Source organism: Jaculus jaculus, chromosome 3 (assembly GCF_020740685.1).
Source record: "Jaculus jaculus isolate mJacJac1 chromosome 3, mJacJac1.mat.Y.cur, whole genome shotgun sequence".
Classification (NCBI taxonomy): Eukaryota; Metazoa; Chordata; class Mammalia; order Rodentia; family Dipodidae; genus Jaculus; species Jaculus jaculus.
Genome location: NC_059104.1, coordinates 177,499,329 through 177,524,696, shown reverse-complemented (window position 1 = coordinate 177,524,696; position 25,368 = coordinate 177,499,329). Strand labels below are relative to the sequence as shown.

The window sequence follows — 25,368 nt, the reverse complement described above, 5'->3', positions numbered from 1 at the left end:
TTGGCCTGTGAAGCCTAAGGACCCAGATTGGATTCCCTCGTACCTATGTAAGCCAGATGTGCATGGTGGTACATGCATCTGGAGTTTGTTTGCAGTGGCTAGAGGCCCTAGCATGCCCATTCTCTCTCTCCTCTCTCTCCCTCTCTCCAATAAATAAAAATAATGAAAATAAAGTTTAAAAAAAAGGAGGTTCAAGCTGGGCATGGTGGCACACGCCTTTAATCCCAGCACTCGGGAGGCAGAGGTAGGAGGATCGCTGAGAGTTCAAGGCCACCCTGAGACTCCATAGTGAATTCCAGGTCAGCCTGGGCTAGAGTAAGACCCTTCCTGGAGGAAAAGAAAAAGAAAAGGAGGTTCACTCATTGGTGGGAGAGCACTTACCTATCATGCCTGTCATGATGGGGTTCAGTCCCCAATACCACACACACATACAACACCCCCAAAAAAACTCTTAAAAAGGATAGAGCTACTTAAGCTGTAAAAATTGCCAACTGTTTTACTTGGTATCATAAAAGTTCCTCCTTTTCTCATGCACTCAAATTATCTTTCCCATTTCCAGTAATATTTTCAGTCTAAAATTAGCCATTATGAGTACTACATTCAAAGCTCAGACATACTGGAATTCTCTATAGTATTTACAAATCTTTGAAATTCTCAGTATTGAAGTAGCCCTTGAAAGTTAGGCCCGGTATGGCAAAAATTACTAGGAATATAGAATATCTAAGTATATGGCAAGTACAGCTCTAAATGTGGACCACACTCAGAGGTCCTGAGTTCCCAGCCAAGGAGGCATATAAAATGCAAATGAACCTCAAAGGAAGAGAGTACTTAGCAAGAGAACTTGATGTTCTGGCTTCTAGTCCCTGCCTTGTGCAACTTTAAGGGCTTGTCTCTAAATATAGATCTCACCATGCCTCAGTTTCATCATCTGTAGAATCAAATAGTACTGTCTACCCGTTACCATCTCCTCTCAGGGATACTGGGATCTGACATGGGAAAGTGCTTTCAACTACTCAGAAAAACAGTGCCACATGGCCTTGAAGCATTGTGGATGTAATGATTGTCACCATCATTAAGTTATACATGACACCTACTCTGGATGCTACTTCCACTGGAGAAGCTCAGAATTTTCTTTTCTTTTTTTTAAAAATTTTTTTTGTTCATTTTTATTTATCTGAGAGTGACAGAGACAGAAAGAGGCAGATAGATAGAGAGAGAGAGAGAGAATGGGTATGCCAGGGCTTCCAGCCACTGCAAACGAACTCCAGACATGTATGCTCCCTTGTGCATCTGGCTAACTTGGGTCCTGGAGAATTGAGCCTTGAACCGGAGTCCTTAGGCTTCACAGGCAAGCACTTAACCACTAATCCATCTCTCCGACCTGGATTTTCTTTTCTTTTCTTTTCTTCTTCTTCTTTTTTTTTTTTTTCAAGGTAGGGTCTTGTTCTAGCCCAGGCTGACCTGGAATGTAGTCTCAGGCTGGCCTCGAACTCACAGTGATCCTCTTACCTCTGCCTCCAGAGTGATGGGACTAAAGGTGTGCGCCACCATGCCCAGCTAAAAAGCTCAAGATTTATGAAGCTATACAAGTGGATTCATTATAGCATTCCTCTGGGAAATTTCTCTAACTCCAATATGCAAAATAAGTTGCTTGCTTAAGTTGTTAAGTTAGCAGGTGACCCATAGCCAGAATTTCACAGCAGCACATGGAAGTCTACACACGCCCTCAGCAGCAGCGTTGTGAGCTTATGAAACCTCACCTACGTCTCACAAAATTACCCCTAACTAGGCATTCCTTTGTCTTTAATATTTTTGTTTATTTGCAAACAGAGAGAGAGGCAGAGACAGAAAGACAGAGAATGGGCACGCCAGGGCTTCCTGCCACTGCAAATGAACTCCAGACACATGTGCCATTTTGTGCATCCAGCTGGAGAATCAAACACGGGCTGTCAGGCTTTGCAAGTGAGGACTTTAACCACTGATCCATCTCTCCAGCCCCAACCAGGCATTCTTTTCTTCTTCTTCTTTTTTTTTTTCCAAAGTAGGGTCTCATTCTAGCTCAGGCTGACCTGGAATTCACTAGGTAGTCTCAGGCTGGAATAGAACTCACAGCAATCCTCCTACCTCAGCCTCCTAAGTACAAGGATTAAAGGTGTGCACCACCATGCCCAGCTTGATGATGTTTGGAAGTACATATACATTATGGGGCTTTACCCTCTCCTGCCTTCCTATGGTCAGGGATTTCTTCATAATCTCTCTTCTTTCCTTCTCTTCATCTAATAAAGTCTCTGAAGTACATATATATGATGAATTGATGGACTCTAACATGCATTAATTCACAAAATTCAAGTTGTTTCTTTATTTTCTTTTTTTGTTTGGTTTTTCGAGGTAGGGTTTCACTCTGGTCCAGGCTGACCTGGAATTAACTCAGGGTGGCCTTGAACTCATGGCGATTCTCCTACTTCTGCCTCCCGAGTGCTGGGATTAAAGGCGTGCGCCACCACGACCGGCCAGTTGTTTCTTGAATGAGAATACTTCACATCCGCTCATCACTGTCCAAAAATTACACGTGTTGTTATTAACTGTAGTTATCTTGTGCAATGTATATCTTGAATTTATGGTTCCTATCGAGCTGAAATGCTGCACCCTTTGACTAACACCTCTCCAACACCCACCCCCTCATGGGTACCAGCTCCTGGGAAACATTTATTTTTTTTATTTTTGAGATAGGTCTTGCTGTAGCTCATGCCGACCTGGAAGTCACTATGTAGCCTCAGACTTGCTTTGAACTCATAGTGATCTGCCTATCTCTGCCTCCCAAGTGCTGGGATTAAAGCTGTGGGCCACCATGCTTTTTTTGTTCTTATTTTAATATTTTTTTTATTTATTTATAAAATATTTATTATTTGTAAAATAAATGCCTTAACCACTAATCCATCTCTCCAGCCCTTTATATATAACTTATATATATATAACTCTATTAATGTATGATTTATTTATTTGAGAGAAAGAGGCAGAGAAAAGTAAAGAGAGAATGGCTGTGCCAGAGCCTCCAGCCACTGCAAACAAACTCCAGACGCGTGGGCCACCTTGTGCATCTGGTTTTTGTGGGTTCAGGGAATCGAACCTGAGTCCTCTGGCTTTGCAGGCAAGCGCTTTAACCACCACGCCATCTCTCTAGCTCCTTAGTTTTTATTGAGGTAGGGTCTCGCTGTAGCCCAGGCTGACCCAGAATTCACTATGTAGTCTCAGGCTAGCCTTGAACTCACAACAATCCTCCTACCTCAGAAAACACTATTTATTATAGTTAAATGACATCATCTTTTTAAGATTGCACATATTAGTGAGATCACACAGTGCTTATCTGTGTCTGATTTATGTCACTTAACATAATGGTCTCCAAATCCATGCATATTGTCATAAGTAGAAGGATTTCCTTCTTTGTATGGTTGAATAATATGTTTGTGTATGTAATGTTTTCTTTATCCATCTCTTGGTGAGCACTTAGATTAAATGCATGTTTGGGCTATTATAAGTAGTGCAGTAATAAATATAGGAATACAGCTATCTCTTGGACTACTGACTCTACCTCAAAAAACTGAAGGAAAAAACAAGTCTGTCCAGGCCAGGCGTGGTGGCACACGCCTTTAATCCCAGCATTCAAGAGGCAGAGGTAGGAGGACCACCGTAAGTTCAAGACTACATAGTTAATTCCATGTCAGCCTGAGCTAAAGTGAGACCCTACCTTTATAAAGCAAAATAAATTAATTAATTAATTTAAAAAATCATTGTCCAGACCAATGTCATGGAGCTTTCACCCTATATTTTCTTTCTTTCTTTTTTTGTTTTTGTATTTGTTTGTTTTTGGTTTTTGGTTTTTCAAGGTGGGTTCTCGCTCTAGCTCAGGCTGACCTGGAATGCATCTCAGGATGACCTTGAATTTATGGCGATCCTCCTACCTTTGCCTCCCAAGTGCTGGGATTAAAGGCGTGCGCCACCACGGCCGGCTCGCTCTGTATTTTCTTCTACAGCCTCATAGTTTCTTGACTTACATTTACATCTTTGCCCCCCACCCCTTGTTTTTTGAGATAGAGCCTCCCTCTAGCCCAGGCATGGAATTCACTAGTCTGAGGATGGCTTAGAACTCACAGCTATCTTCCTACCTCTGTCTCCTGAATACTTGGATTAAAGGTGTGCACCACCATGTCCAGCTGGTCTATTTTTAATTTATTTTATAGTGGATGTGAGATAAGGATTACAGTCTTCTACATGCGGATATCCAGTTTCCCAACACGATTCACTGAGAAGACTGTCTCTGTTGCATATTCTTGGCACCTTTGTTAAAAATCAGTTGGCTCTTGCTGTATGAATTTATTTTCAGGTTTCGGTTCTATTCTATTTTGGGGTCTTTTTTACTTCCAAATGGCGTTTGAATTTTTTTTTTCTATTTCTATGATCTTCATATGAAATTTAGAATTTGTTTCTATTTCTGTGAAGAATGTCACTGGGATTTTAATAGTGATTGTATTGAATTAATATATTGCTTTAGGTAGGGTGGGCATTTCGACAGTATTCTTTCAATCCACGAACATGGAATATCTTTCCACTTTTACGGCTTTTTTCTTTATTTTAACATTTTTATTTATTGTGTGTGTATGCCGCGGTGCACATGTACAGGTCAGAAGATAACTTCGAGGTGTCTGCCCTCCACCTTCTTTGAGTCAGGGTCTCTTGCTGCTGCAAACAAACTTCTGGACTGCAAAGGAACATCAGATGAGCCAGTTCACAGGGTTTGGATTCTCCTGTCTCCCCACCCCCTCATTATCATAGGTGTGCTGGGCTCTCAGATGCATATGTCACTTTGTATCTGGCTTTATGTAGGTCCTGGAGATTTGAACCTGAGCCAACAAGGCCTTGAAAACAAGCACCTAGAATCATCTCTCCAGACCATTTTCCTCTTCTTTAAAAGTGTTTTTTTTTTTAATTATCATTTATGTAGCTATATGTAATAGAGGGTTTCATTATGATATTTCCATACATGTATATAATGTACTTTGATCATGTTTACCTCTCATTACCCTCTCTTAATCTGACTCAAATCTGTTTTTGGCATCTGTAGGAGTGATTATACTTTGTGTTAAGGGGATATATTACATTTCTTGACTTCTGTTTGCTGACATGCATTTGCATCTCTAGGATGGATGGATCCCACACAGTCGTGGTAAATGGTCTTTTTCATTGACTACTGAATTTTGTTTGTTAGTGTTCTGTTGAAGATTGTTGTGCCTATGATGATCAGGAATGTTGTGCTGTAGGGTTTTGTTCTGGTAGTATCCTTGGTTGGCCTTGGTATGAGGTAAGGGTTTGGATAGATTCCTTCTTTTGGAAGAATCTCAGGAAACATTGCTATTCATTGGTCTTTAAATGTTTGGTAAAATTTATCAGTGGCAAGCATCATGAACTATTCTAAACTTTTAACCTCTTGCTCTTTGATATGTGTGTGTGTGTGTGTGTGTATGTGTGTGTTGTTTTTTTATTTTTTTTTTAATTTTTATTACATTTTCCATGATTAAAAAAAAAAATACCCCATGGTAATTCCCTCCCTCCCCCCTCCCCACTTTCCCCTTTGAAATTCCATTCTCCATCTTTGATATATTTTGAAGCCAGTCATGGTGGTGCATGCCTTTAATCCCAGCACTCAGGAGGCAGAGGTAGGAGGATGGCCCAGAGGTTGAGGCCACCCTGAGACTACATAGTGAATTCCAGGTCAGCCCGGCTAGGGCTAGAGTGAGACCCTACCTTGAAAAGCAAAACTCTAAGGAACATATCGTGACAAGGTTCCTATTCTGTTTGAGCTTACATTCTAATACAATGAGCAGACAAAACATAAGAAAAATGTAAATATGCACTTTAGATAACAATGACTATGAAAGAACCATAGGCAATCCAACAGAGTGCTTATAGAAAGGGGGATGTCATTGGATGATGGGCTTTTCTCCCTCCTGCAGCTCTGGGGATTGCACCCGGGGCCTTGTACTTACTAGGCAAGAACAGTGCCATTGAGCTACATCCCTAGCCCAGAGAAGGCTTCATAAGACGTGGCTGTTCAAGTGAAGCCCATCTATGGGGAGGAAAAAAAAAAAGCCACTATTTGAGCAACTACAATTTGGGGGCAGTGAAACTTGAAAGCCATAGTTTTTGCACATTTGAGGAACAGTGCTTTGTACAAGTTCAGTGTTCGAAGGCCAGAAATAGGGCCAATGTGTTGGAAGTATTGAGGCCAAGGAGAGCATGACAAGAGATCAGGTCAGGCTGATATGCAAGGGTCATGTCATGTAGGCCATAACAAGGAGCTTGGGCTTTATTGTGACTATAATGTATATCTCTAATTAGAGAGTTGTAGGCATGGACTTGGCATTATCTGATCTACATTTTTGTAAGAGAACTGGCTTCTGGGTAGAGAAGAGAAGTGGAAGGACCAGTTTTTGGAGATTATTACAGTAATTCAGGCTAGAAATAACAGTGGTTAGATTATGATGATAACAGTATAGGTCAAGAGAAGTGAACCAATTTTAAATATATTTTGAAGACAGAGCCAACAGAAATCCTGATGGACTGGACATGGATGACGAAAGAAAAATCTTCAGAATGATTCACAGATTTTTTTGGCCTTAGTAATTGGCAGATAGTGAACAATGGAGGAAAACATTATTTTGAACATATTATCTTTGAAATTAATTTCCAAACAGAAACTCAGTAGGAATTTCAGTATAGATAAAATAGCACCTAGGGCTGGAGAGATGACTCAGTGGTTAATCAAACCTGGGTTTGATTCCCCACTACCTATGTAAGCCAGATGCAGGGTGGCAAATACATCTGAAACTTGTTTGCCATACCTACTCATTCTCTCTCTCCCTCCTTCCCACCCTCCTTGAAAATAAATATTTTAAAAAAAGAAAAAAATGGCACCTAGGGCTGGAGAGGGCTTAGTGGTTAAGGCATTTGCCTGGGAAGTCGAAGGACCCAGGTTCGATTCCCCAGGATCCATGTAAGCCAGATGCACAAGGGGCACATGTGTCTGGAGTTTTTGTTTGCAGTGGCTAGAGGCCCTGGAGTGCCCATTCTCTCTCTCTGTCTTTCTTCTATCTCTGGGCTTGCAAATAAGTAAATAAACTTAAAAAAAAAAAAATAAACAGCATCTAGCTGGGTGGGCATGGTGGCGCATACCTTTTAATCCCAGCACTTGGGAGGCAGAAGTTGGAGGATCATTCTGAGTTTGAGGTCAGCCTGAGAACACATAGTGAATTCCAGGCCAGCCTGGGCTAGAGTGAGACCATGTTTTGAAAACCAAACAAACAAAAGGCATCTAGAGCTTGCATGGGGGGTGGCAGTGAGAATCAAGAGATATGAGTTTGGAATTCATCATCAGATAGCTAGTATGCAAAAATAGATGAAATACCTTAAGGAAAAGTATTCACAAGGAAGGGAAGAAAGCCTAGGATCATTAGGCTTTGCAGGCAAATGCTGTAACCACTAAGCCATCCCTCCAGCCCAAGACCACCACACAGAGAACATGGGTATAATGGAGCAAAATGTGAGTACCATAGAAGTATAGGAATGAAGGAGAGGTGTGCCTACTAATAAAGTAGTTTGAAACCAGATTACAAAAAAAATCTTTTATGCCAAACTAAGGACAGGGATTTAGAGGTTTGATTTGAACTCCTATCTGCACCTCAGGAATGAACTGACAGAGGATATAAATGAGGATAGACTCAGAATTGCAAGCAGTGGGGCTCTGTAGGAGTGAATCTATAGGGTAGCATTACTAGTCTAACTGGCTCCCCAAAAGATGATTGGATGTGTGGGAGTGGTGAAAATAAAATCATCACAAGACCGAGCATGGTGGTGCACGTCTTTAATTCCCAGCACTGGGGAGGCAGAGGTAAGAAGATCACTGTCAGTTCGAGGCCACCCTGAGACCCTGAGACTACTTAGTGAATTCCAGGTTAGTCTGGGCTAGGGTGAGACCCTACCTCAAAAAAAAAAATAATAATCAGCAGAAGCGTTAAGGTGTACCCAGAATATAAAGGATTTAAACTAGGCGTGGTAGTGCACACCTTTGATCCTAGCACTTAAGAGGCAGAGGTAGGAGGATTGCCCTGAGTTCAAGGCTACTCTGAGACTACATAGTGAATTGCAGGTCAGCCTGCAAAGCCAAAAGACCCAGGTTTGATTCCCCAGGACCTATGTAAGCCAGATGCACTAGGGAGTGCATGTTTCTGAAGTTCATTTACAGCAGCTGAAGGCCCTTGTGCACCCATCCTCTCTCTCTACCTGCCTGTTTCTTTCTCTCTCTCAAATAAACAAAATAAATAAGATTTTTTAAAAAGCTAAGCAAAAGCATATTACCTGAAAGTTCTAAAAATTTAAATGTATTTTATTTTTTTAAATTTATTTGAGAGAGACAAAGAGGGAGAGAGAGAGAGAACAGGCATGCCAGGGCTTCTAGCCACTGCAAATGAATGCCAGAATCATGTGCCACCTTGCACTTCTGGCTTATGTGGGTACTGAGGAATTGAACCGAGGCTCGTTGGCTTTGCAGGCAGGCACCTTAACTGCTAAGCCACCTCTCCAGCCCAAGATCTAAATTTTAATGCCTGCTTTCCTGCTTTGGAAAAGTCCTTTATCATTTCTAGAATGCATTTTCCTTTTCCTAGGGTTTTCTTTTCTTTTTTTTTTTTTTTTTTTTTTTTTTGGTTTTTTGAGGTAGGGTCTCACTCTAGCCCAGGCTGACCTGGAATTCACTATGTAGTCTCAGGGTGGCTTGGAACTCATGGTGATCCTCCTACCTCTGCCTCCCGAGTGCTGGGATTAAAGGCATGCGCCACCACACCCAGATTTCCTAGAGTTTTCTTAATTGCAAAATTTTCTATAATGCTCTGACCTGCTATACTGGTAGTCAAGCCATGAGTTGTAAATACTAAGAATGTTTAAATTCCACTTCCAGAGATCCAGATCTATCTGATCTTGGATGCTACCTGGACACTGGGATATTTAAAAGGTCCTCAGGTGATTCTGTTGAGGAAACCCCTACCTCAAAAAAAAAAAAAAAAAAAGTAAATAGTGTTTTAAGGGCTGGGGAGATGGCTTAGTGGTTAAGCGCTTACCTGTGAAGCCTAAGGACGCTGGTTCAAGGCTTGATTCCCCAGGACCCACGTTAGCCAGATGCACAAGCAGGCACATGCATCTGGAGTTTGTTTGCAGTGGCTGGAAGCCCTGACTCGCCTATTCTCTCCCTCTCTCTGTCTGTTGCTCTCAAATAAATAAATAAAACTAAACAAAATATAGTGTTTCAAGGAAGACTAATATAAGTGTACAACTGAGAAAGGAAAAGTGACCAAACCCAGTGAGAATTTTTCAATGATTCAGGAGGAAAATTACTAAGACCTGATGTGTGTGCATGCAGTGACACCATAGGGAAGAAGAGGGGTACAAACACCAGGACTCAGTAACTGAATGGTTAACCCGATCACAAGGAAAGAGAAGATGTAAGGTCAGTTTCTAGCATAGTGCAGTGGGATGCTTTGCAAAGCTTAATTATGAAACAGCTGGTTAATTGAAGGATGATATGTTAATATTTTCATTGCTGGGACAAAATGACAGAAGCAACTGAAGGAAGGAAACTTAGCTTGTTCAGTTTTAGGAGCATTTCAGTGCATCAAGGTGGGGAAGGAAGGCATGGCAGTGTGTGTTGTGGCACGTTTATTATACTCTCCTCACATGCAACCAACTAAAAAGCAGAGAAAGACCAGAAACATAGGCAAGAATAACTTTCAAGGCTCACTTCTAATGACCTACTCTCACCTGCTAAGCCACACATTCCAAAGAATCCAGAACTTTCAAAATCATGCCACCAGGCTGGAGAGATGGCTTAGTGGTTAAGCACTTGCCTGGGAAGCCTTAGGACCCCAGTTCGAGGCTCGATTCTCCAGGACCCACATTAGCCAAATGCATAAAGGGGCACGCGCGTCTGGAGTTCACTTGCAGTGGCTGGAAGCCCTGGCATGCCCATTCTCTCTCTCTATATATATATATCTGCCTCTTTCTCTCTGTCACTCTCCAATAAATAAATAAAAATGAACAACAGCAACAAAAAAAAAACTTTTCAAAACAAATTGTGCCACCAGCTGGAGAGATGAGTAGTTAAAGGCACTTGCTTACAAAGCCTAACAGCGCAGGTTCAATTCTCCAATACTCGGGTAAAGCCAGATGCACAAAATAGTGCCACTAGCTGGGGGGGGGGGGACAAGTATTCACACACACAAGCCTGTGGCAGGGGCAGGTGGGGGGGCAATGTAATAGTCAAACCTATTCTGCCTCTGACCCCCATAGGCTCAGGCACATCTGTCTTTTAGTTGCTGTGACAAAAATCCTAAGAAAGAACTGAATGAAAGAAAGGTTTATTTTGCTCATAATTTTGGAAAGACTTCAGCCCATCATGGTTAATGGTGGCAAGAGTGGCTCTGTCCCAGGCAGTGGGAGTATGAGGTAGAGCTCCTCACATGGCTGCTTGGTCAGGAAGCAGAGAAACCTGAACCAGAGCCTGGGGTGAGTATAATGTTCAAGGGGCTCACCCCTTCTGTCAGGATCAACCTCCAAAAGGTTCCACTGCCTTCAAGACAGTGCCACTAGTCAGGGAATAAAAACTCAAAACTTCTTCCTCTTCCTGTCAGTGGCCTGAGGTGACCTATGAAAATGATTCGCTACTCTCTTGGCCCAGAAAACCCCACAAAATCATGCAAATCAAGGGGTTCAAATCTTTGCCTTCACTTTAAGAACACCCATGAAACTGCTCAGGCCATCAAGGGTATGCATATCTGAAAAGCCACCAAGTATCTGAAAGATGTCACTTTAAAGAAGCAGTGTGTGCCATTCCAGCAATACAGTGGTGGAGTTGGTAGGGGTGCCCAGGCTAAGCAGTGGGGCTGGACACAGGGTTGGTGGCCCAAAAAGAGTGCTGAATTTCTGCTGTACGTGCTTAAAACTGCAGAGAGTGGGGGCTGGAGAGATGACTTAGTGGTTAAGGCGTCTACCTGCAAAGCCAAAGGACCCAGGTTCTACTCGCCAGGACCCACATAAGCCAAATGCACAAGGGGGCGCACCCATCTGGAGTTCGTTTGCAGTGGCTGGAGGCCCTCATGTGCCCATTCTTTCTCTCTCTACCTGCCTATTACCCTCCCCCTTCCCTCCCTCTCCCTCCCTCCCCCTTCCTCCCTCCCTCCCTCCCTCCCTCTCTCTCTCTCTCTCTCTCTCTCTCTCTCTCCATATATATATGTATGTATGTATGTATGTATGTATGTATAAATAGGAGAGAGATGTCACCAGGCATGGTGGCACACGCCTTTAATCCCAGCATTTGGGAGGCAGAGTTAAGGAGAATTGCCGTGAGTTCAAGGCCACCCTGAGACTACATAGAGAATTTTCCAGTCAGCCTGGGTCAGAATGAGACCCTACCTCGGGGGTGGGGGGGAGTTCACTATTCATTATTTTTTTAAAAACTCAGAGAGTAATGCTGAATGTAAGGGATTAGATGTGGATTCACTGGTCATTGAACATATCCAGGTGAACCAAGCACCCAAGGTGCGTCGCCATACTTACAGAGCTCATGGTCAGATTAACCCTTACATGAGCTCTCCCTGTCACACTGTGATGATCCTCACTGACAAGGAGCAGATTGAGCCGGGCGTGGCGGCACACTCCTTTAATCCCAGCACTCTGGAGGCAGAGGTAGGAGGATCGCCATGAGTTCAAGGTCATCCTGAGGCTACATAGTGAATTCCAGGTCAGCCTGGGCTAGTGTGAGACCTTACCTTGAACAACCACACACACACAAATAAATAAACAAATAAAAGGATCAGACTGAACTGGGTGTGGTGGCGCACACCTTTAATCCCAGCACTGAGGAGGCAGAGGTAGGAGGATCACCGTGAGTTTGAGACCTCCCTGAGACTACATAGTGACATAGTAAATTCCAGGTCAGCCTGAGCTAGAGTGAGACCCTACCTCAGAAAACCAAAAAAAAAGGAGCAGATTGTTTCTAAACCAGAAGAGGAGGTTGCACAGAAGAAAAAAATACCTCAGGAAAAAAACTGAAGAAACAAAAACTTATGGCACGGAAGTAAATTCAACATGAAAATAAATGGAAATAAAAGTAAAAAACAAGACCCCTCAAAACTTGAGCCTGTGGGGGACTGTTGTGATTCAAACTATAACACATAGTAACTAACACTAACCATTAAGTCAGTATCTATGCTATGCGTTTTACATATGTCATCTCACTGAATCCTTACAACTCCATAAATGTCATTCATTTTGTGTCTTCAAAGACAGAAGAGAACAATTAAGTAATTTGCCCAAGATGTACAATGTAAAGAAGATACCTGAACTCATCAGGCTTGATTTTTGTCTCTTAGAATGGTAAGAGGATCCGTTAGGTACCAAATCTGTTGAGTAAATCAAAAAGGCCAAGTAGCCAAAAATGCCAGAGAAAACAGAAATGAATGTATCCAGTCGTATTTAACTGTAGAGAATAATCCTCCCCCTCTCTTCTCACCTCTCTCCTCCCCTCTATCTTCCTCTCTCTGTGTTTTCCAGGGGATCAGCACAGGAGCCCAGGGCTTTACCACACCCGGCTGAACACTGTTCTACCACACAGATGCCTTCACTATATCACGAGGAATCAGTTGCAGAAACACATCACACTATGTTTCTCAGTTTATGAAACTAGAAAGCATAGTAACTGAAGTCTCATATTTGAAACAAAATTTGCCCCTTTCCCAAAATTAAAGTTTTTTCTTTTTTTACGTGTAATGAACTTCAAGAGTGAAAATTCCTTTTCCAGCTTAAAAAAAATGTATTTTTAAAAAACTTTTTTTTGGTTTATTTTTATTTACTTGAGAGCGACAGACAGAGAAAGAGGCAGAGAGAGAGAATGGGCGCGCTAGGGCTTCCAGCCACTGCAGACGAATTCCAGATGCGTGCGCCCCTTGTGCATCTGGCTAACGTGGGTCCCCGGGAATTGAGCTCGAACCGGGGTCCATAGGCTTCACAGGCAAGCGCTTAACCGCAAAGCCATCTCTCCAGCCCCCGAAAATGTATTTTTGTGTATATATGTGTATGGCATCTTGCCACTTCAAACACACACCAGAGCTGGGACTTTTTACGTCTAGCTTGGGAATATAACCTGGGGCAACAGGCTTTGCAAGCAAACACCTTTAACCACTGGGCTATCCTCCCAGTCCTTTTTCCAGTGTTTAAAGCTCAAGTGAAGAAATTTTAGTAATGTAGCAAAGTGGAGGATACCTATTCTATGGCAAAGATCTATGGATGCTTGAGTTGCATTAAAAATCTTCAAAGCCACACCCACCACAAATATCCGATTTAAATGTTCAGGACAGCACAATTCTGAAAATCTTATTAAGGAGTAGGTGCTTCCAACACCAAGAGCTGTTTTGACATGTCAAACCATGTTTGGATCCTTGGAAATTCTGCTCTTTAACACTTAAGTTATGCATGTTAAAACACGCACACTTTATTTTGGTTACACATTGTTTCAAGAACTGTATGTTCAAAATGGAGGTGGGGAGATTTCTGTTATTTAAAACATACTGAAACGTGATACTATTTTTGTGAAGCTAAAACGTCCCAATGATAGAACACAGACATCGACTATCGTTTAAAAATACCTGGGAAGTGTAAATCGTTCAACTTGGTCCCTCTGAAAAGCCTAACCCTCTTTCCTAAGTGGCCCTTACACAAAATGAAAATGTACTACTGTCAATCTTTAATATGTTTTGTTCAAATGGGGGGGGTAGGGACATCAAAAACGAGTTTGCTGTTTAAAATCCTCCAAACGCTCGCGCCCTGCAACCTTTTCTCCCATTAGTCTGACATGTTCTGGGCACTGGTACGTGCGTGACGGAAAGCTGCTTGTCGCCTTGGGGTACAAAGGCCATAAACCCCCTTCCTCGGATGTCCTCTCAGCTCCGCAGATGGCGGGTCACTAAGCTGCAAGCCTGCCCCGCGCACCGGGGAGCACGTCTGCGTCCTCAACTCTCTGGGCTGCCCGACCCCCCCCTCCAACCCCCAAGGCTGCCCAGGCCGAGGACCCGCCGCCAGGTAGCGATCCCCGGGCACAGAGCTGCGGGCGCCAGGCCGCAGCCCGCGAGGGGCGATCGGAGCTTCTGGACGCGCCGGGCCCGAGCGAGGTGACGCGAGGTGAGGCGGGAGGAAGGCGCATCCTCGTCCCGTGCTCCCGGAGCGGAAACGAGTCGGGAAGAGGGCCTCAGGCGCAGCGCGGGGTACGGCCCCGGGCCTCGGGAAACAAAGAGCTGCACAGGAAGACGGCGCGGCCACCCCAACGCCAACGCCAACGCCGCCGCGCAGGCTCTTCTCCCGGCTCTACGCCAGCGGCCGCAGCGCGCCGGCGCCCGGCTCCCCTTACGCCGCCGCCCCGGCCCCAGAGCCTTCGCGAATACGGCTTTGCGCACTGCGGCGGGGGCTGCGCCGCAACCGAGCTTGCCCTGTGGCTCCTCCCCGCCGCCCTGCGCGGATTGGCGGCGCACGGAAGCGGCGGCTGCTGATTGGGCGGCGCAGGAGCCACTCGGGGCGGCTCTGGTGGGTCGGCTGGCCCGGAGTGATAAGTTGGGCTTCAGACACGCCTCGGCGCCAGCAGCGAGCCGGAGCTCTATGGAGGCGGCGGCGGGCATCGGGTGGCGGCTGCAGCGGGGACTTCTCTGAGCTGAGCGTTTCAGGCCGTCCCCGGCTCCTTCCTCCCCCTTCCCTTCCCCCCTCTTTTTTTTTTTGTTTTCCGTTCCCCTTCCCCCTCCCTTCCCCGTTCCCCGGCGACCGGATCCTGAGGAGGCAGCTGCGCCGGCAGCTGCTGAGTTCTGGGTGAAGGTGAGTGGAGCCGCCGCCGCCGCCGTGCGGAGCGCTCTAAAATGGCCGCCGCCCCTGGACGGCTTCTTCTCGAGCGCTACAAAATGGCGGCCGCCGGGCGGGGCGGGCCTTGTCCAGCGTTTCCCTCGGGCGCCTGGGGGCCTCCGGCCTCGGCCCCCCGGTCCCCTTGGCCGACCGAGTAGCGGGACCTGGGCTGCCGGCTCCACAGCAGCGCCGAGCGGCCGCGGCCTTCGCGGGCCCGGGCGCGGCGGCGGCGGCGGCGGCGTGCGTGCGTGCGAGCGTGGCGGGCCGCGCGGCGGCGGCGGCGGGAGGAGGGACGTGGCCCTCGCGGCGGGGTCCGGCCGTTGGCGCGGGACCAGCGAGGCGTACGAGTCCCGGAGCCCGGCCTCCCGGCGGGGAGGAGGTGTGCGGGGGAGCCCGGCGGCCGCCTGCCTGGCCCGGGGAGGCCCCCGGGGCCCTTTGTCGGGCGGCTGCCCCCGGGCCCTGTCATCGGGACCGGCGGCGGGGGTGGGGGGCTCGACGGTGGCTGGCCGCGGTCGTCTTCCTGCCGGGAGAACAAAGAGCCTCGGTCGGAAGCCCGGGCCTGGGTGGGGGGGGGGACCTCTTTGCTCTTTTGTTCCCGGGAAGGGAAGGGGGGAGAACGGGGCGGAGGTCTCCGCTGCCATGTTGCGGCGCACGGTCCCGCCGAGAGGCCGCCCTGCAGCGGGTCGGGAGACCTCGCTCGGCCTCCGCGCCGGACATGTCCCCGGGACGCGCGGCCCGGGCAGCCAGGCCTTGGGTGAAGTTTTAAAGACCGCATCACGTGGCTTGGGGCTAAGCAGTTGTGTCATGATGCTTGTCTGTTTGTTTGTTTTTTTTTCTATTAACGTTTTTCTTTGCATCCTTGAGCCACCGGAGACCTCTGCGAGTTGGCTCAACAAAATTTGATTTTGTGTTTTTTGGGTACATTCTATTTAGCCTTGTGAAGTCTGCAATGCAGTGGAAGTTAAATCGACTGCAGCGCTGGGGCCTGAAGTAATTTATAATTGAATGAAGATGCATGAGTCTGTATGTTAGCAGTTTGTAATTTTTGGTGTTCTCCTCTCTCCTAGGTTTTTCATTTCAACCCCCCCTCCCCTTCCCACCCCATCCATTACTATTATTCTTTTGAAGATTCTTCGTTGTCAAGCCGCCAAAGTGGAGAGTGCGATTGCAGAAGGGGGTGCTTCTCGTTTCAGGTATGTGTAGATTTCTCGTGGGAGGATTATTTAAAAGATAGTAACAAAGTGAAGTAGTTGTACCAAATATTTCGAACCTACTGTGGCTGGAACTTTATAATTTTCTAAAGAATAAGTGACTTCCGTCTATATCTGGTTCCCTTTTGATTCAGAGACAATTGGTATAGTAAGATTTTCTTCTTTTAATTAGTGCTTCTTCGGGCGGAGGAGGAAGTAGGGGTGCACCTCAGCACTATCCCAAGACTGCTGGCAACAGGTATGTTAAACTTAGGGTGAAAATGATAAATTTGTAGTTTTCGATCTAAAGGCTTCCTCGTGCATAACAATAAAGTCCCACAAGATAATTAGAACTCTTATTATGAATTGGTGTCTCATACTGCTGGTTTTTCTCCTGAAGTGACATGTTAGCCCCACTCTAGCAGCAGCAGTAGTAAAGTGGTTTGTGGAATGTGACCATGGGACATTTTAGTATTGATGCTCAGGGTATGGCTCCTGGGCCAGCAGCCTTGGCATAATCTGGGGATATGTATTAGAAATAGGAATTCTCGGGCACTACCCTAAACCTGCTAGAGCAGAAACTAGGATGGGTCCAGTAGTCTGTTTTAGGAAGTCCTCGGGGTGTATCTGGTATGCAGTGCTGTTTGAAAATCTAATGTTCTCCAAGGCTCTTTTGTTGTGGGAAAATTGAGAAAACCTGGGTGTTTTTTTGTTTTTTTTTTTCCTATTTATTGGATTTGTGGTACTATGATTTTTGGTGCATGATTAGTTGTTGGTTTTAAGTTTTCTTAATTATAAGCTTCCTTTGTGTTTTTCACATCAGCGAGTTCCTGGGGAAAACCCCAGGGCAAAACGCTCAGAAATGGATTCCTGCACGAAGCACTAGACGAGATGACAACTCCGCAGCAAACAACTCCGCAAATGAAAAAGAACGACATGATGCAATCTTCAGGAAAGTAAGAGGGTAAGTAAGTCTTGGTCTGTTGAGGGAAGAAGTATGGATTAACTATACTAATGTGTGCTAAATTCATGGTGAGGTAAGGTTTGTGCCCAAAGAACATATTGTAATGAATACCAGTGCTGGCAGTTTATAAAGAATTGCCTTAAGTTGAAGAGGGACATTTTGGTATTGAGCTAGGGCTTAGTTAATTTTAATGCCATTTCGTTTACAACTCATAAGCTTGCTAGGTTGGCGTTTCCATCGTTGCCTTGTGTGTGACCCAGTGAAGTGGGGAATACCTAGGCTCATGGTTCACAGTGCTGATAATGAGGCGCTTGTGAACTCGGCTTTGCGCAAGTTTTCTTATCAAACTGTAGGGAAGACTAAATCTGATAGATACCACAGTCTAAATAAGTCATTGTTTATTCAAACTTCCCCTGGTCAAATGAACAACGCATGTTTTTATACCATGGAGGGGGGAAAGAATTGCTCCTTAAATACTATTTTAAGCTCCAAATAATAATTCTATGCTAGATTATAAGAATTTGTTTCTTATTTCCTCCTCAGCATACTAAATAAGCTTACTCCTGAAAAGTTTGACAAGCTATGCCTTGAGCTCCTCAATGTGGGTGTAGAGTCTAAACTCATCCTTAAAGGGGTCATACTGCTGGTAAGTTTGAAGTGTTGGCTCTGCCCAAAGGGAGAGGAAAAACAGAAGTTTACTTCTAATTATTGCTTAAAACCATTTTCTCTATGTCCCTCTTCTATATCTCTGCTTGTAAATAAACTAAATAAAACCTTCGGTGTATCTGTGAGTGATGATGCTGATAAAAACTATTTTAATAGCATTAGATTTAAGAGGTGAAACAAATTGTTTATACACTATGCTTGAAGAATTGAATGGGGAGGCCCTATCAGAAAGCTATTGGTTTTGTTTTTGTAAAATGTTTTTGGAAATGTATGATGGTGGATAGACAATTCCAGCACCTTGTCTTAAGTGGTTCTGTACCCCCCCCCCCAACTGGGAAGGGGAGGTACGTGACTAGGTGAGACCTGTTTAACTGACTGGTCTTTTTGAACTTTTAAAGTGCTTACAGTTTTTAAAGCTGTTGTATATATGCTAAGTAGTTTATATTTATTGTATAATTTAATTCATACAACAAAAACACCTAGCAAACTTTTAGTTCTAAGTGAAATAAATGCTTACAAAGAAAGTTTTCCAGTTTGCAATTCAGAGGTTTTTCTTTGCTAATGACATTTCTGTAGATTGTGGACAAAGCCCTAGAAGAGCCAAAGTATAGCTCACTGTACGCTCAGCTATGTCTGCGATTGGCAGAAGATGCACCAAACTTTGATGGCCCAGCCGCGGAGGGTCAGCCAGGACAGAAGCAAAGCACAGTAAGTGGAGTTTGAGTTTCTCTTTGCTTTTTTTTTAAATTGAATTGGACAATTTCATTAGTAAAGCCTACAATAAATAATACCTTTTGTTTCCAAACAGACATTCAGACGCCTCCTAATTTCCAAATTACAAGATGAATTTGAAAACCGAACCAGAAATGTTGATGGTAAGAATTTATATTTGGTATTAACTAGTACTGCATATTTTCAACTTAATTCCAAGATACTGACACTATTCTCTTTGGGTGTTCTTTCCCATCCTCTTTTCAGTCTATGATAAGCGTGAAAATCCCCTTCTCCCTGAGGAGGAGGAACAGAGAGCCATTGCTAAGATCAAGATGTTGGGGAACATCAAATTCATTGGAGAACTTGGCAAGCTTGATCTTATTCATGAATCTATCCTTCATAAGTGCATCAAAACAGTAAGTGACTGAAAATTTTGGCTTAGGTTAAGGCAGTCAAATGATAACATCCTTATTTGGTAGAAAGTGAGTCAATTAGAATTTCTTTGTATCATCTCAGCACATGGTGGCTGCTTACATATTTAACTATGGCCAGAGAAACCAAAGTGCAGAACAGTATTCTAATTAGAAAGTATGCGGTTTGTTTTATAAAGCAGAACTGACTACCTGTGATAAAATTGCTTCATTTGGAGGAATTTCTTCAGGAAACTAGTAGAAAGAGCTGTTTTCACTGCTGTAGCAGTTAGGAATGAGTCAAAACACTAAGGGGAACGGATGCATAAGCCAAAGTAAAAATGCTCTTGACATGTGACATTTCCTTCTTGTAGCTTTTGGAAAAGAAGAAGAGAGTGCAACTCAAAGATATGGGAGAGGATTTGGAGTGCCTCTGTCAGATAATGAGAACAGTGGGACCTAGATTAGACCATGAACGAGCCAAGGTATGTGAATGTTGGTGATTACTAATATAAGTCATTGATCTTAGCTATGGTCTTGAAAAGTCATAGTGTGTGTGTGTGTGTATGCTTTAGTTAATGTTCCTCATTTTTCTCTTAATCAGTCCTTAATGGATCAGTACTTTGCCAGAATGTGTTCCTTGATGTTAAGTAAGGAATTGCCAGCGAGGATTCGTTTCCTGCTGCAGGTAAAATGGTTTCAGAAAATGTTTTTAGTAAGTTATTCGTTTAGGAATATTAAATAAAATTTACTCTTTAAATTAAAGGATACCGTAGAGTTGCGAGAACACCATTGGGTTCCTCGCAAGGCTTTTCTTGACAATGGACCAAAGACGATCAATCAAATCCGGCAAGATGCAGTCAAAGTAAGATAATTTTCTTTCTTTTTTTTAAATTAGATTTGTTAATTCAAATAGGTGTAAAGTGTCTTTATTATGGTAGCACAGTCCTTTAACTTGGAACTGTCTTTTACTAAGGTTTTTGATCACTTCCATGCCATTTTGGAAGAAATTGTTTGTAGAAATACAAATAGGAAGTCTTTTATTTTCTTGTATAAATAGCATAGAGGCCAGAGACTATAGTGCTTGTTGACTTTATTTTCAAAGGATCTAGGAGTGTTTATTCCTGCTCCTATGGCTCAAGGGATGAGAAGTGGTGGCTTCTTTCTGGAGGAACCGTTTATGCCACCAAGGATGAAAATGGATAGGGATCCACTTGGAGGACTTGCTGATATGTTTGGACAAATGCCAGGTAAGGATGGAAACAAAATAATGTGGCTAAACCAAAAAGTTAGATGGATTAATGAGATTCTAAGAATTGTCTTATGTATTTAAGGTAGCGGAATTGGTACTGGTCCAGGAGTTATCCAGGATAGATTTTCACCCACCATGGGACGTCATCGTTCAAATCAGCTCTTCAATGGCCATGGGGGACACATCATGCCTCCCACACAATCGCAGTTTGGAGAGATGGGGGGCAAGTTTATGAAAAGCCAGGTAAGACATTGAGTAGTGTTTAGGAAAGTTTGTTGAATCCTGTATTGAGTAATTTGTGCTTGGGCTTTTTAAAAATGTAGCTGCTTGAGGTATCCATACTGTCTCTAAGACCAATGTACATCTGACAGTTGTTTCAAATTGAGTGAGATGCTTGTCCTTGAGATTAGTCAAGTATTAGTAAAATCACATCACTTTATGACAGGTTAGATTTTTATTCTTCCCTGTTTTGCTTTTCTCTGGACAAATTCAGTTAAGCTTTCTTTTATGGCTTGGCTCATCCCTTTGGTACCTGATTACCATAATTTGTGGACCCCCTTTTATCTAGACTTTCTCTCTTTCTGAAATAGGGGCTAAGCCAGCTCTACCATAACCAGAGTCAGGGACTCTTATCCCAGCTGCAAGGACAGTCGAAGGATATGCCACCTCGGTTTTCTAAGAAAGGACAGCTTAATGCAGATGAGGTACATTTGCCTACATTACTTATATACAGTATATCAGTTCAGAAATCTCTTGCCCGATGATTATAAAAAGACGCGAAGAGGACTTAAGCTGGAATTTCTTTTCCTTTTTTTCTCTCTTTCCTGTACTTCTTTTTTCTCTCTTTGGATGTCCAGCGTCCTATGAGCGAAGATTATGAGATATGAGGGCAAGTCTAAGAGTTTTTAGTTAGCACAAGAAAAATGGTTGTCAAAATATACTGTTTGTGGTTTCCCTGTAAGAGTGAATTAAACTAAGAATAAAGCAAGATATTTGCTGTTCATATTAGTATTTTGATGCTGATCCTGGGAGAATTATACAGCTATAAGATTTATGATAGTATTTTTTGGTGGATTGTATCTTTAGTTTGATTTCTTAAGTTTTTAGAGCATTATATTTTTGCCCTAGATAATTGTTAGTATAAAATTGATTTAGGGTGTTGAAGAGTAGCATAGAAGTGATTTTAGGGTGTTAAGATTATTAACATTCAGTGTTACATATATGTTGATTTTGTTGTCTGCTATGATTTGTTGTCGATTATAGATTAGCTTGAGGCCTGCTCAGTCGTTCCTGATGAATAAAAATCAAGTGCCAAAGCTTCAGCCCCAGATAACTATGATTCCTCCCAGTGCACAGCCACCACGCACTCAAACACCACCTCTGGGACAGGTATGTGCCTTCCAGTGTTCTTTGCTTTCTAAGGATAACAGGCTTGGGTTGCCTTCCTTCTATTAAATTTCATGTGTTTATTTTTTGTTTTCTGGTCGTGCTTTATGTTAATTAACCATCTGTTAACACTGCTTGTCTTTTAGACACCTCAGCTTGGTCTCAAAACTAATCCACCACTTATTCAGGAAAAGCCTGCCAAGACTAGCAAAAAGCCACCACCATCAAAGGAAGAACTTCTCAAACTAACTGTAAGCTTCAAAAAGCCCCATACGTAATCTCTGCTTCTTAGAGGATATTTGTGATAGAACTGACAGGAATTGATTGTGCTCTTCTTAGGAAACTGTTGTCACAGAATATCTGAATAGTGGAAACGCAAATGAGGCCGTCAGCGGTGTGAGAGAAATGAGAGCTCCTAAACACTTTCTTCCAGAGATGTTAAGCAAAGTGATCATCCTGTCACTAGACAGAAGTGATGAAGATAAAGAAAAAGCAAGCTCTTTGATCAGTTTACTTAAGCAGGAAGGGATAGCCACAAGTGACAACTTCATGCAGGTAGAACATTTTGCTGATTGATACAATAAGAGTTTTTTCCACTCAAAGTGAAAAACTAATAACTTGTATATTTTTTGTTCAAGGCTTTCCTGAATGTATTGGACCAGTGCCCCAAGCTGGAGGTTGACATCCCCTTGGTGAAATCATATTTAGCCCAGTTTGCAGCTCGTGCCATCATTTCAGAGCTGGTGAGCATCTCAGAACTGGCTCAACCCCTGGAGAGTGGCACCCATTTCCCTCTCTTCTTACTTTGTCTTCAGCAACTCGCTAAACTACAAGATCGAGAATGGTTAACTGAACTTTTTCAACAAAGCAAGGTCAATATGCAGAAAATGCTCCCAGGTAAGAGAAAGTTGGTTTGTTAATACTAGAGGTTTAATACTTTGGTTGGATTTGTAGGCATCCAATAACTTGATTATCCTGTCTAAATAATGTTACGTGTTATGGGTAGATCTGGTAAACTGTAAATAAACTACTAGTGAACTCACATGCCTTGTTCTTTGCAGAAATTGATCAGAATAAAGACCGCATGTTGGAGATTTTGGAAGGAAAGGGACTGAGTTTCTTATTCCCACTCCTCAAATTGGAGAAGGAACTATTGAAGCAAATTAAGTTGGATCCATCCCCTCAAACTATATATAAATGGATTAAAGATAACATCTCTCCCAAACTTCATGTAGATAAAGGATTTGTGAACATCTTAATGACCAGGTAAGATGAGAGGTGGTCTATGGGATTGTTTCGTTGGCTAGATGGGAAAAAAAAAAACAAGACAGGAAGCCAGAAAACAATTTGAATTTCTAACAAGGGCTCTTGTCTGTCTAGCTTCTTACAGTATATTTCTAGTGAAGTAAACCCACCCAGTGATGAAACAGATTCTTCCTCTGCTCCTTCCAAAGAACAGTTAGAGCAGGAAAAACAACTGCTGCTTTCTTTCAAGCCAGTGATGCAGAAATTTCTTCATGATCATGTTGATCTACAAGTCAGTGCCCTGTATGCTCTGCAAGTGCACTGTTTCAACAGCAACTTTCCAAAAGGTGAGGGTGACTGGCATCAGGTATGGGGCTAGGGACAGTCTGAAACAGCACAGTGGAAAATGGAATTATTTATGGTCTTTTTTTAAAGGCATGTTACTTCGCTTTTTTGTTCACTTCTACGATATGGAAATTATCGAGGAAGAAGCTTTCTTGGCTTGGAAAGAAGACATAACTCAAGAATTTCCAGGAAAAGGCAAGGCTTTGTTCCAGGTAAATATTTGCTCTACATTTTGCTATTTGTTAGCTTTTAAAATATTCTGATTTTGTTGGTAGACTTCAGGCAGCCCTCAACAGGAAATAGAAGTAAAACAGTCTTAGAAGTTTCTTTACCTGTTTGTCATTCTATATAATGTTACAATCTGTGGTGAAGTAGGAGTTAAAAAGAGGAGGCAGCATTAAGAATGAAATCATCCTTAAATCTCAGTGGTATGTGAGATGTTAGATGACAATTAGCTGATAATTTGGGGGAATGCTACTTACAGTTTTAAGTGATTAAGGAATTTTTGATTTAATCTTTCTTAAAGCTTATGTGAAAAGACTGCTTCTGATTTCATTCAGTCATCTGTTTATTTGTTATCAAATCGAATTAAAGCCCTAAGTAGACCATGACAAAAAAGGCATTCCAAAGTTACAATGTGCATTAGTCATGAAGAGGAGTTTACAACAAGCAGTTTCCAGCCTGCTTTGAAGGTTGATTTGTAGGGGGTCTGGTGTGCAACTAGTTGTTCGTGAGGAACACTCCTTCCTCATCATACCGCTAATAACAGTTGGGTTTGGAGGAGCCATGGTCTTAAGCTATAATGTTCCTGTACCTTGAGGTTGTCTTGAAGTAATTAAGATATTCAAATAGTGGATACACAGCTGTTTGCAATTTTAGAAGGTATATAGCACAATCTGAAATTTAGTCCCTGGGTGAGTTTCCAGTTACAAATTCATCTGTGCTACTCATTTTGTTAAAATTACAAATTTACAGGTGAATCAGTGGCTAACCTGGCTAGAAACTGCTGAAGAAGAAGAATCAGAGGAAGAAGCTGACTAAAGAACCAGCCAAAGCCTTAAATTGTGCAAAACATACTGTTGCTATGATGTAACTGCATTTGACCTAACCACTGCGAAAATTCATTCCGCTGCAATGTTTTCACAATATTTAAAGCAGAAGCACGTCAGTAAGGTTTCCTTCTGCATAAGGTTTTTTGTAGTTGTAATGTCTTAATCATAGTCTACCATCAAATATTTTAGGAGTATCTTTAATGTTTAGATAGTATATTAGCAGCATGCAATAATTACATCCTAAGTTCTCAAGCAGAGGCAGTCTATTGCAAGGACCTTCTTTGCTGCCAGTTATCATAGGCTGTTTTAAGTTAGAAACTGAATAGCAACACTGAATACTGTAGAAATGCACTTTGCTCAGTAATACTTGAGTTGTTGCAATATTTGATTATCCATTTGGTTGTTACAGAAAAATTCTTAACTGTAATTGATGGTTGTTGCCGTAATAGTATATTGCCTGTATTTCTACCTCTAGTAATGGGCTTTATGTGCTAGATTTTAATATCCTTGAGCCTGGGCAAGTGCACAAGTCTTTTTAAAAGAAACATGGTTTACTTGCACAAAACTGATCAGTTTTGAGAGATCATTAATGCCCTTGAAGTGGTTTTTGTGGGTGTGAAACAAATGGTGAGAATTTGAATTGGTCCCTCTTATTATAGTATTGAAATTAAGTCTACTTAATTTATCAAGTCATGTTCATGCCCTGATTTTATATACTTGTATCTATCAATAAACATTGTGATACTTGATGGAGTTGTACATGACTTTAAGCACCACCTGCAAAGTTATGGAGGTTAATTTTTTTGATGGATATCTTATCAGTTTAAAAAACATGGGAACAATTTAAATTCATAATCCCATTCAGTGAACGGTAATATAAGATTGAAGATTACTGATTTCTCCTTGGGACAGTTTACTGAAACTAACCAATAGGGTTTTTTTTTTGTTTTTTTTTAATAACCAAAGACAAAGATCATGAATGGGTATTAGAGATTTGAAGAGGAAATGTTGCACAAAAACTTTCTGACATTGTCGTGCTGAAGTAAACATACCTGGCAGTCCTCTAGGGATTCCTGTTTTCTCTTGAAAGCCCAGTGCCTTGGGAAAATAAACCACTTAGCTTCTTGATCCAACTGGAAGTCTGCAAGGAGGTTGAAATCTT

At 42.8% G+C, this 25,368-nt stretch overlaps 1 protein-coding gene, 1 non-coding gene and 1 pseudogene across 2 annotated transcripts; all 3 read left to right on the top strand.

Annotated features, from left to right (window-relative positions):
* The first annotated feature begins 10,755 nt into the window (after window positions 1–10,755).
* On the top strand, window positions 10,756–12,182 carry LOC123459398 (annotated as a pseudogene).
* Window positions 12,183–15,931: 3,749 nt separating this feature from the next.
* Window positions 15,932–24,955, top strand: Eif4g2 (eukaryotic translation initiation factor 4 gamma 2). Its single transcript, XM_045146141.1, has 22 exons — window positions 15,932–15,972; window positions 16,050–16,175; window positions 16,366–16,431; window positions 16,996–17,136; window positions 17,680–17,782; window positions 18,379–18,510; window positions 18,611–18,677; window positions 18,781–18,932; window positions 19,301–19,411; window positions 19,531–19,614; window positions 19,693–19,791; window positions 20,032–20,176; window positions 20,261–20,421; window positions 20,769–20,882; window positions 21,442–21,567; window positions 21,711–21,815; window positions 21,904–22,119; window positions 22,203–22,461; window positions 22,626–22,830; window positions 22,945–23,156; window positions 23,245–23,366; window positions 24,130–24,955. The coding sequence occupies exons 1-22, from the start codon at window positions 15,932–15,934 to the stop codon at window positions 24,193–24,195; spliced, it is 2,853 nt and encodes a 950-aa protein (XP_045002076.1). The 3' UTR covers window positions 24,196–24,955.
* LOC123460002 lies at window positions 20,932–21,071 on the top strand. Its single transcript, XR_006636724.1, has one exon. It is a non-coding gene; the product is annotated as a small nucleolar RNA SNORD97 (small nucleolar RNA).
* Window positions 24,956–25,368: the final 413 nt, after the last annotated feature.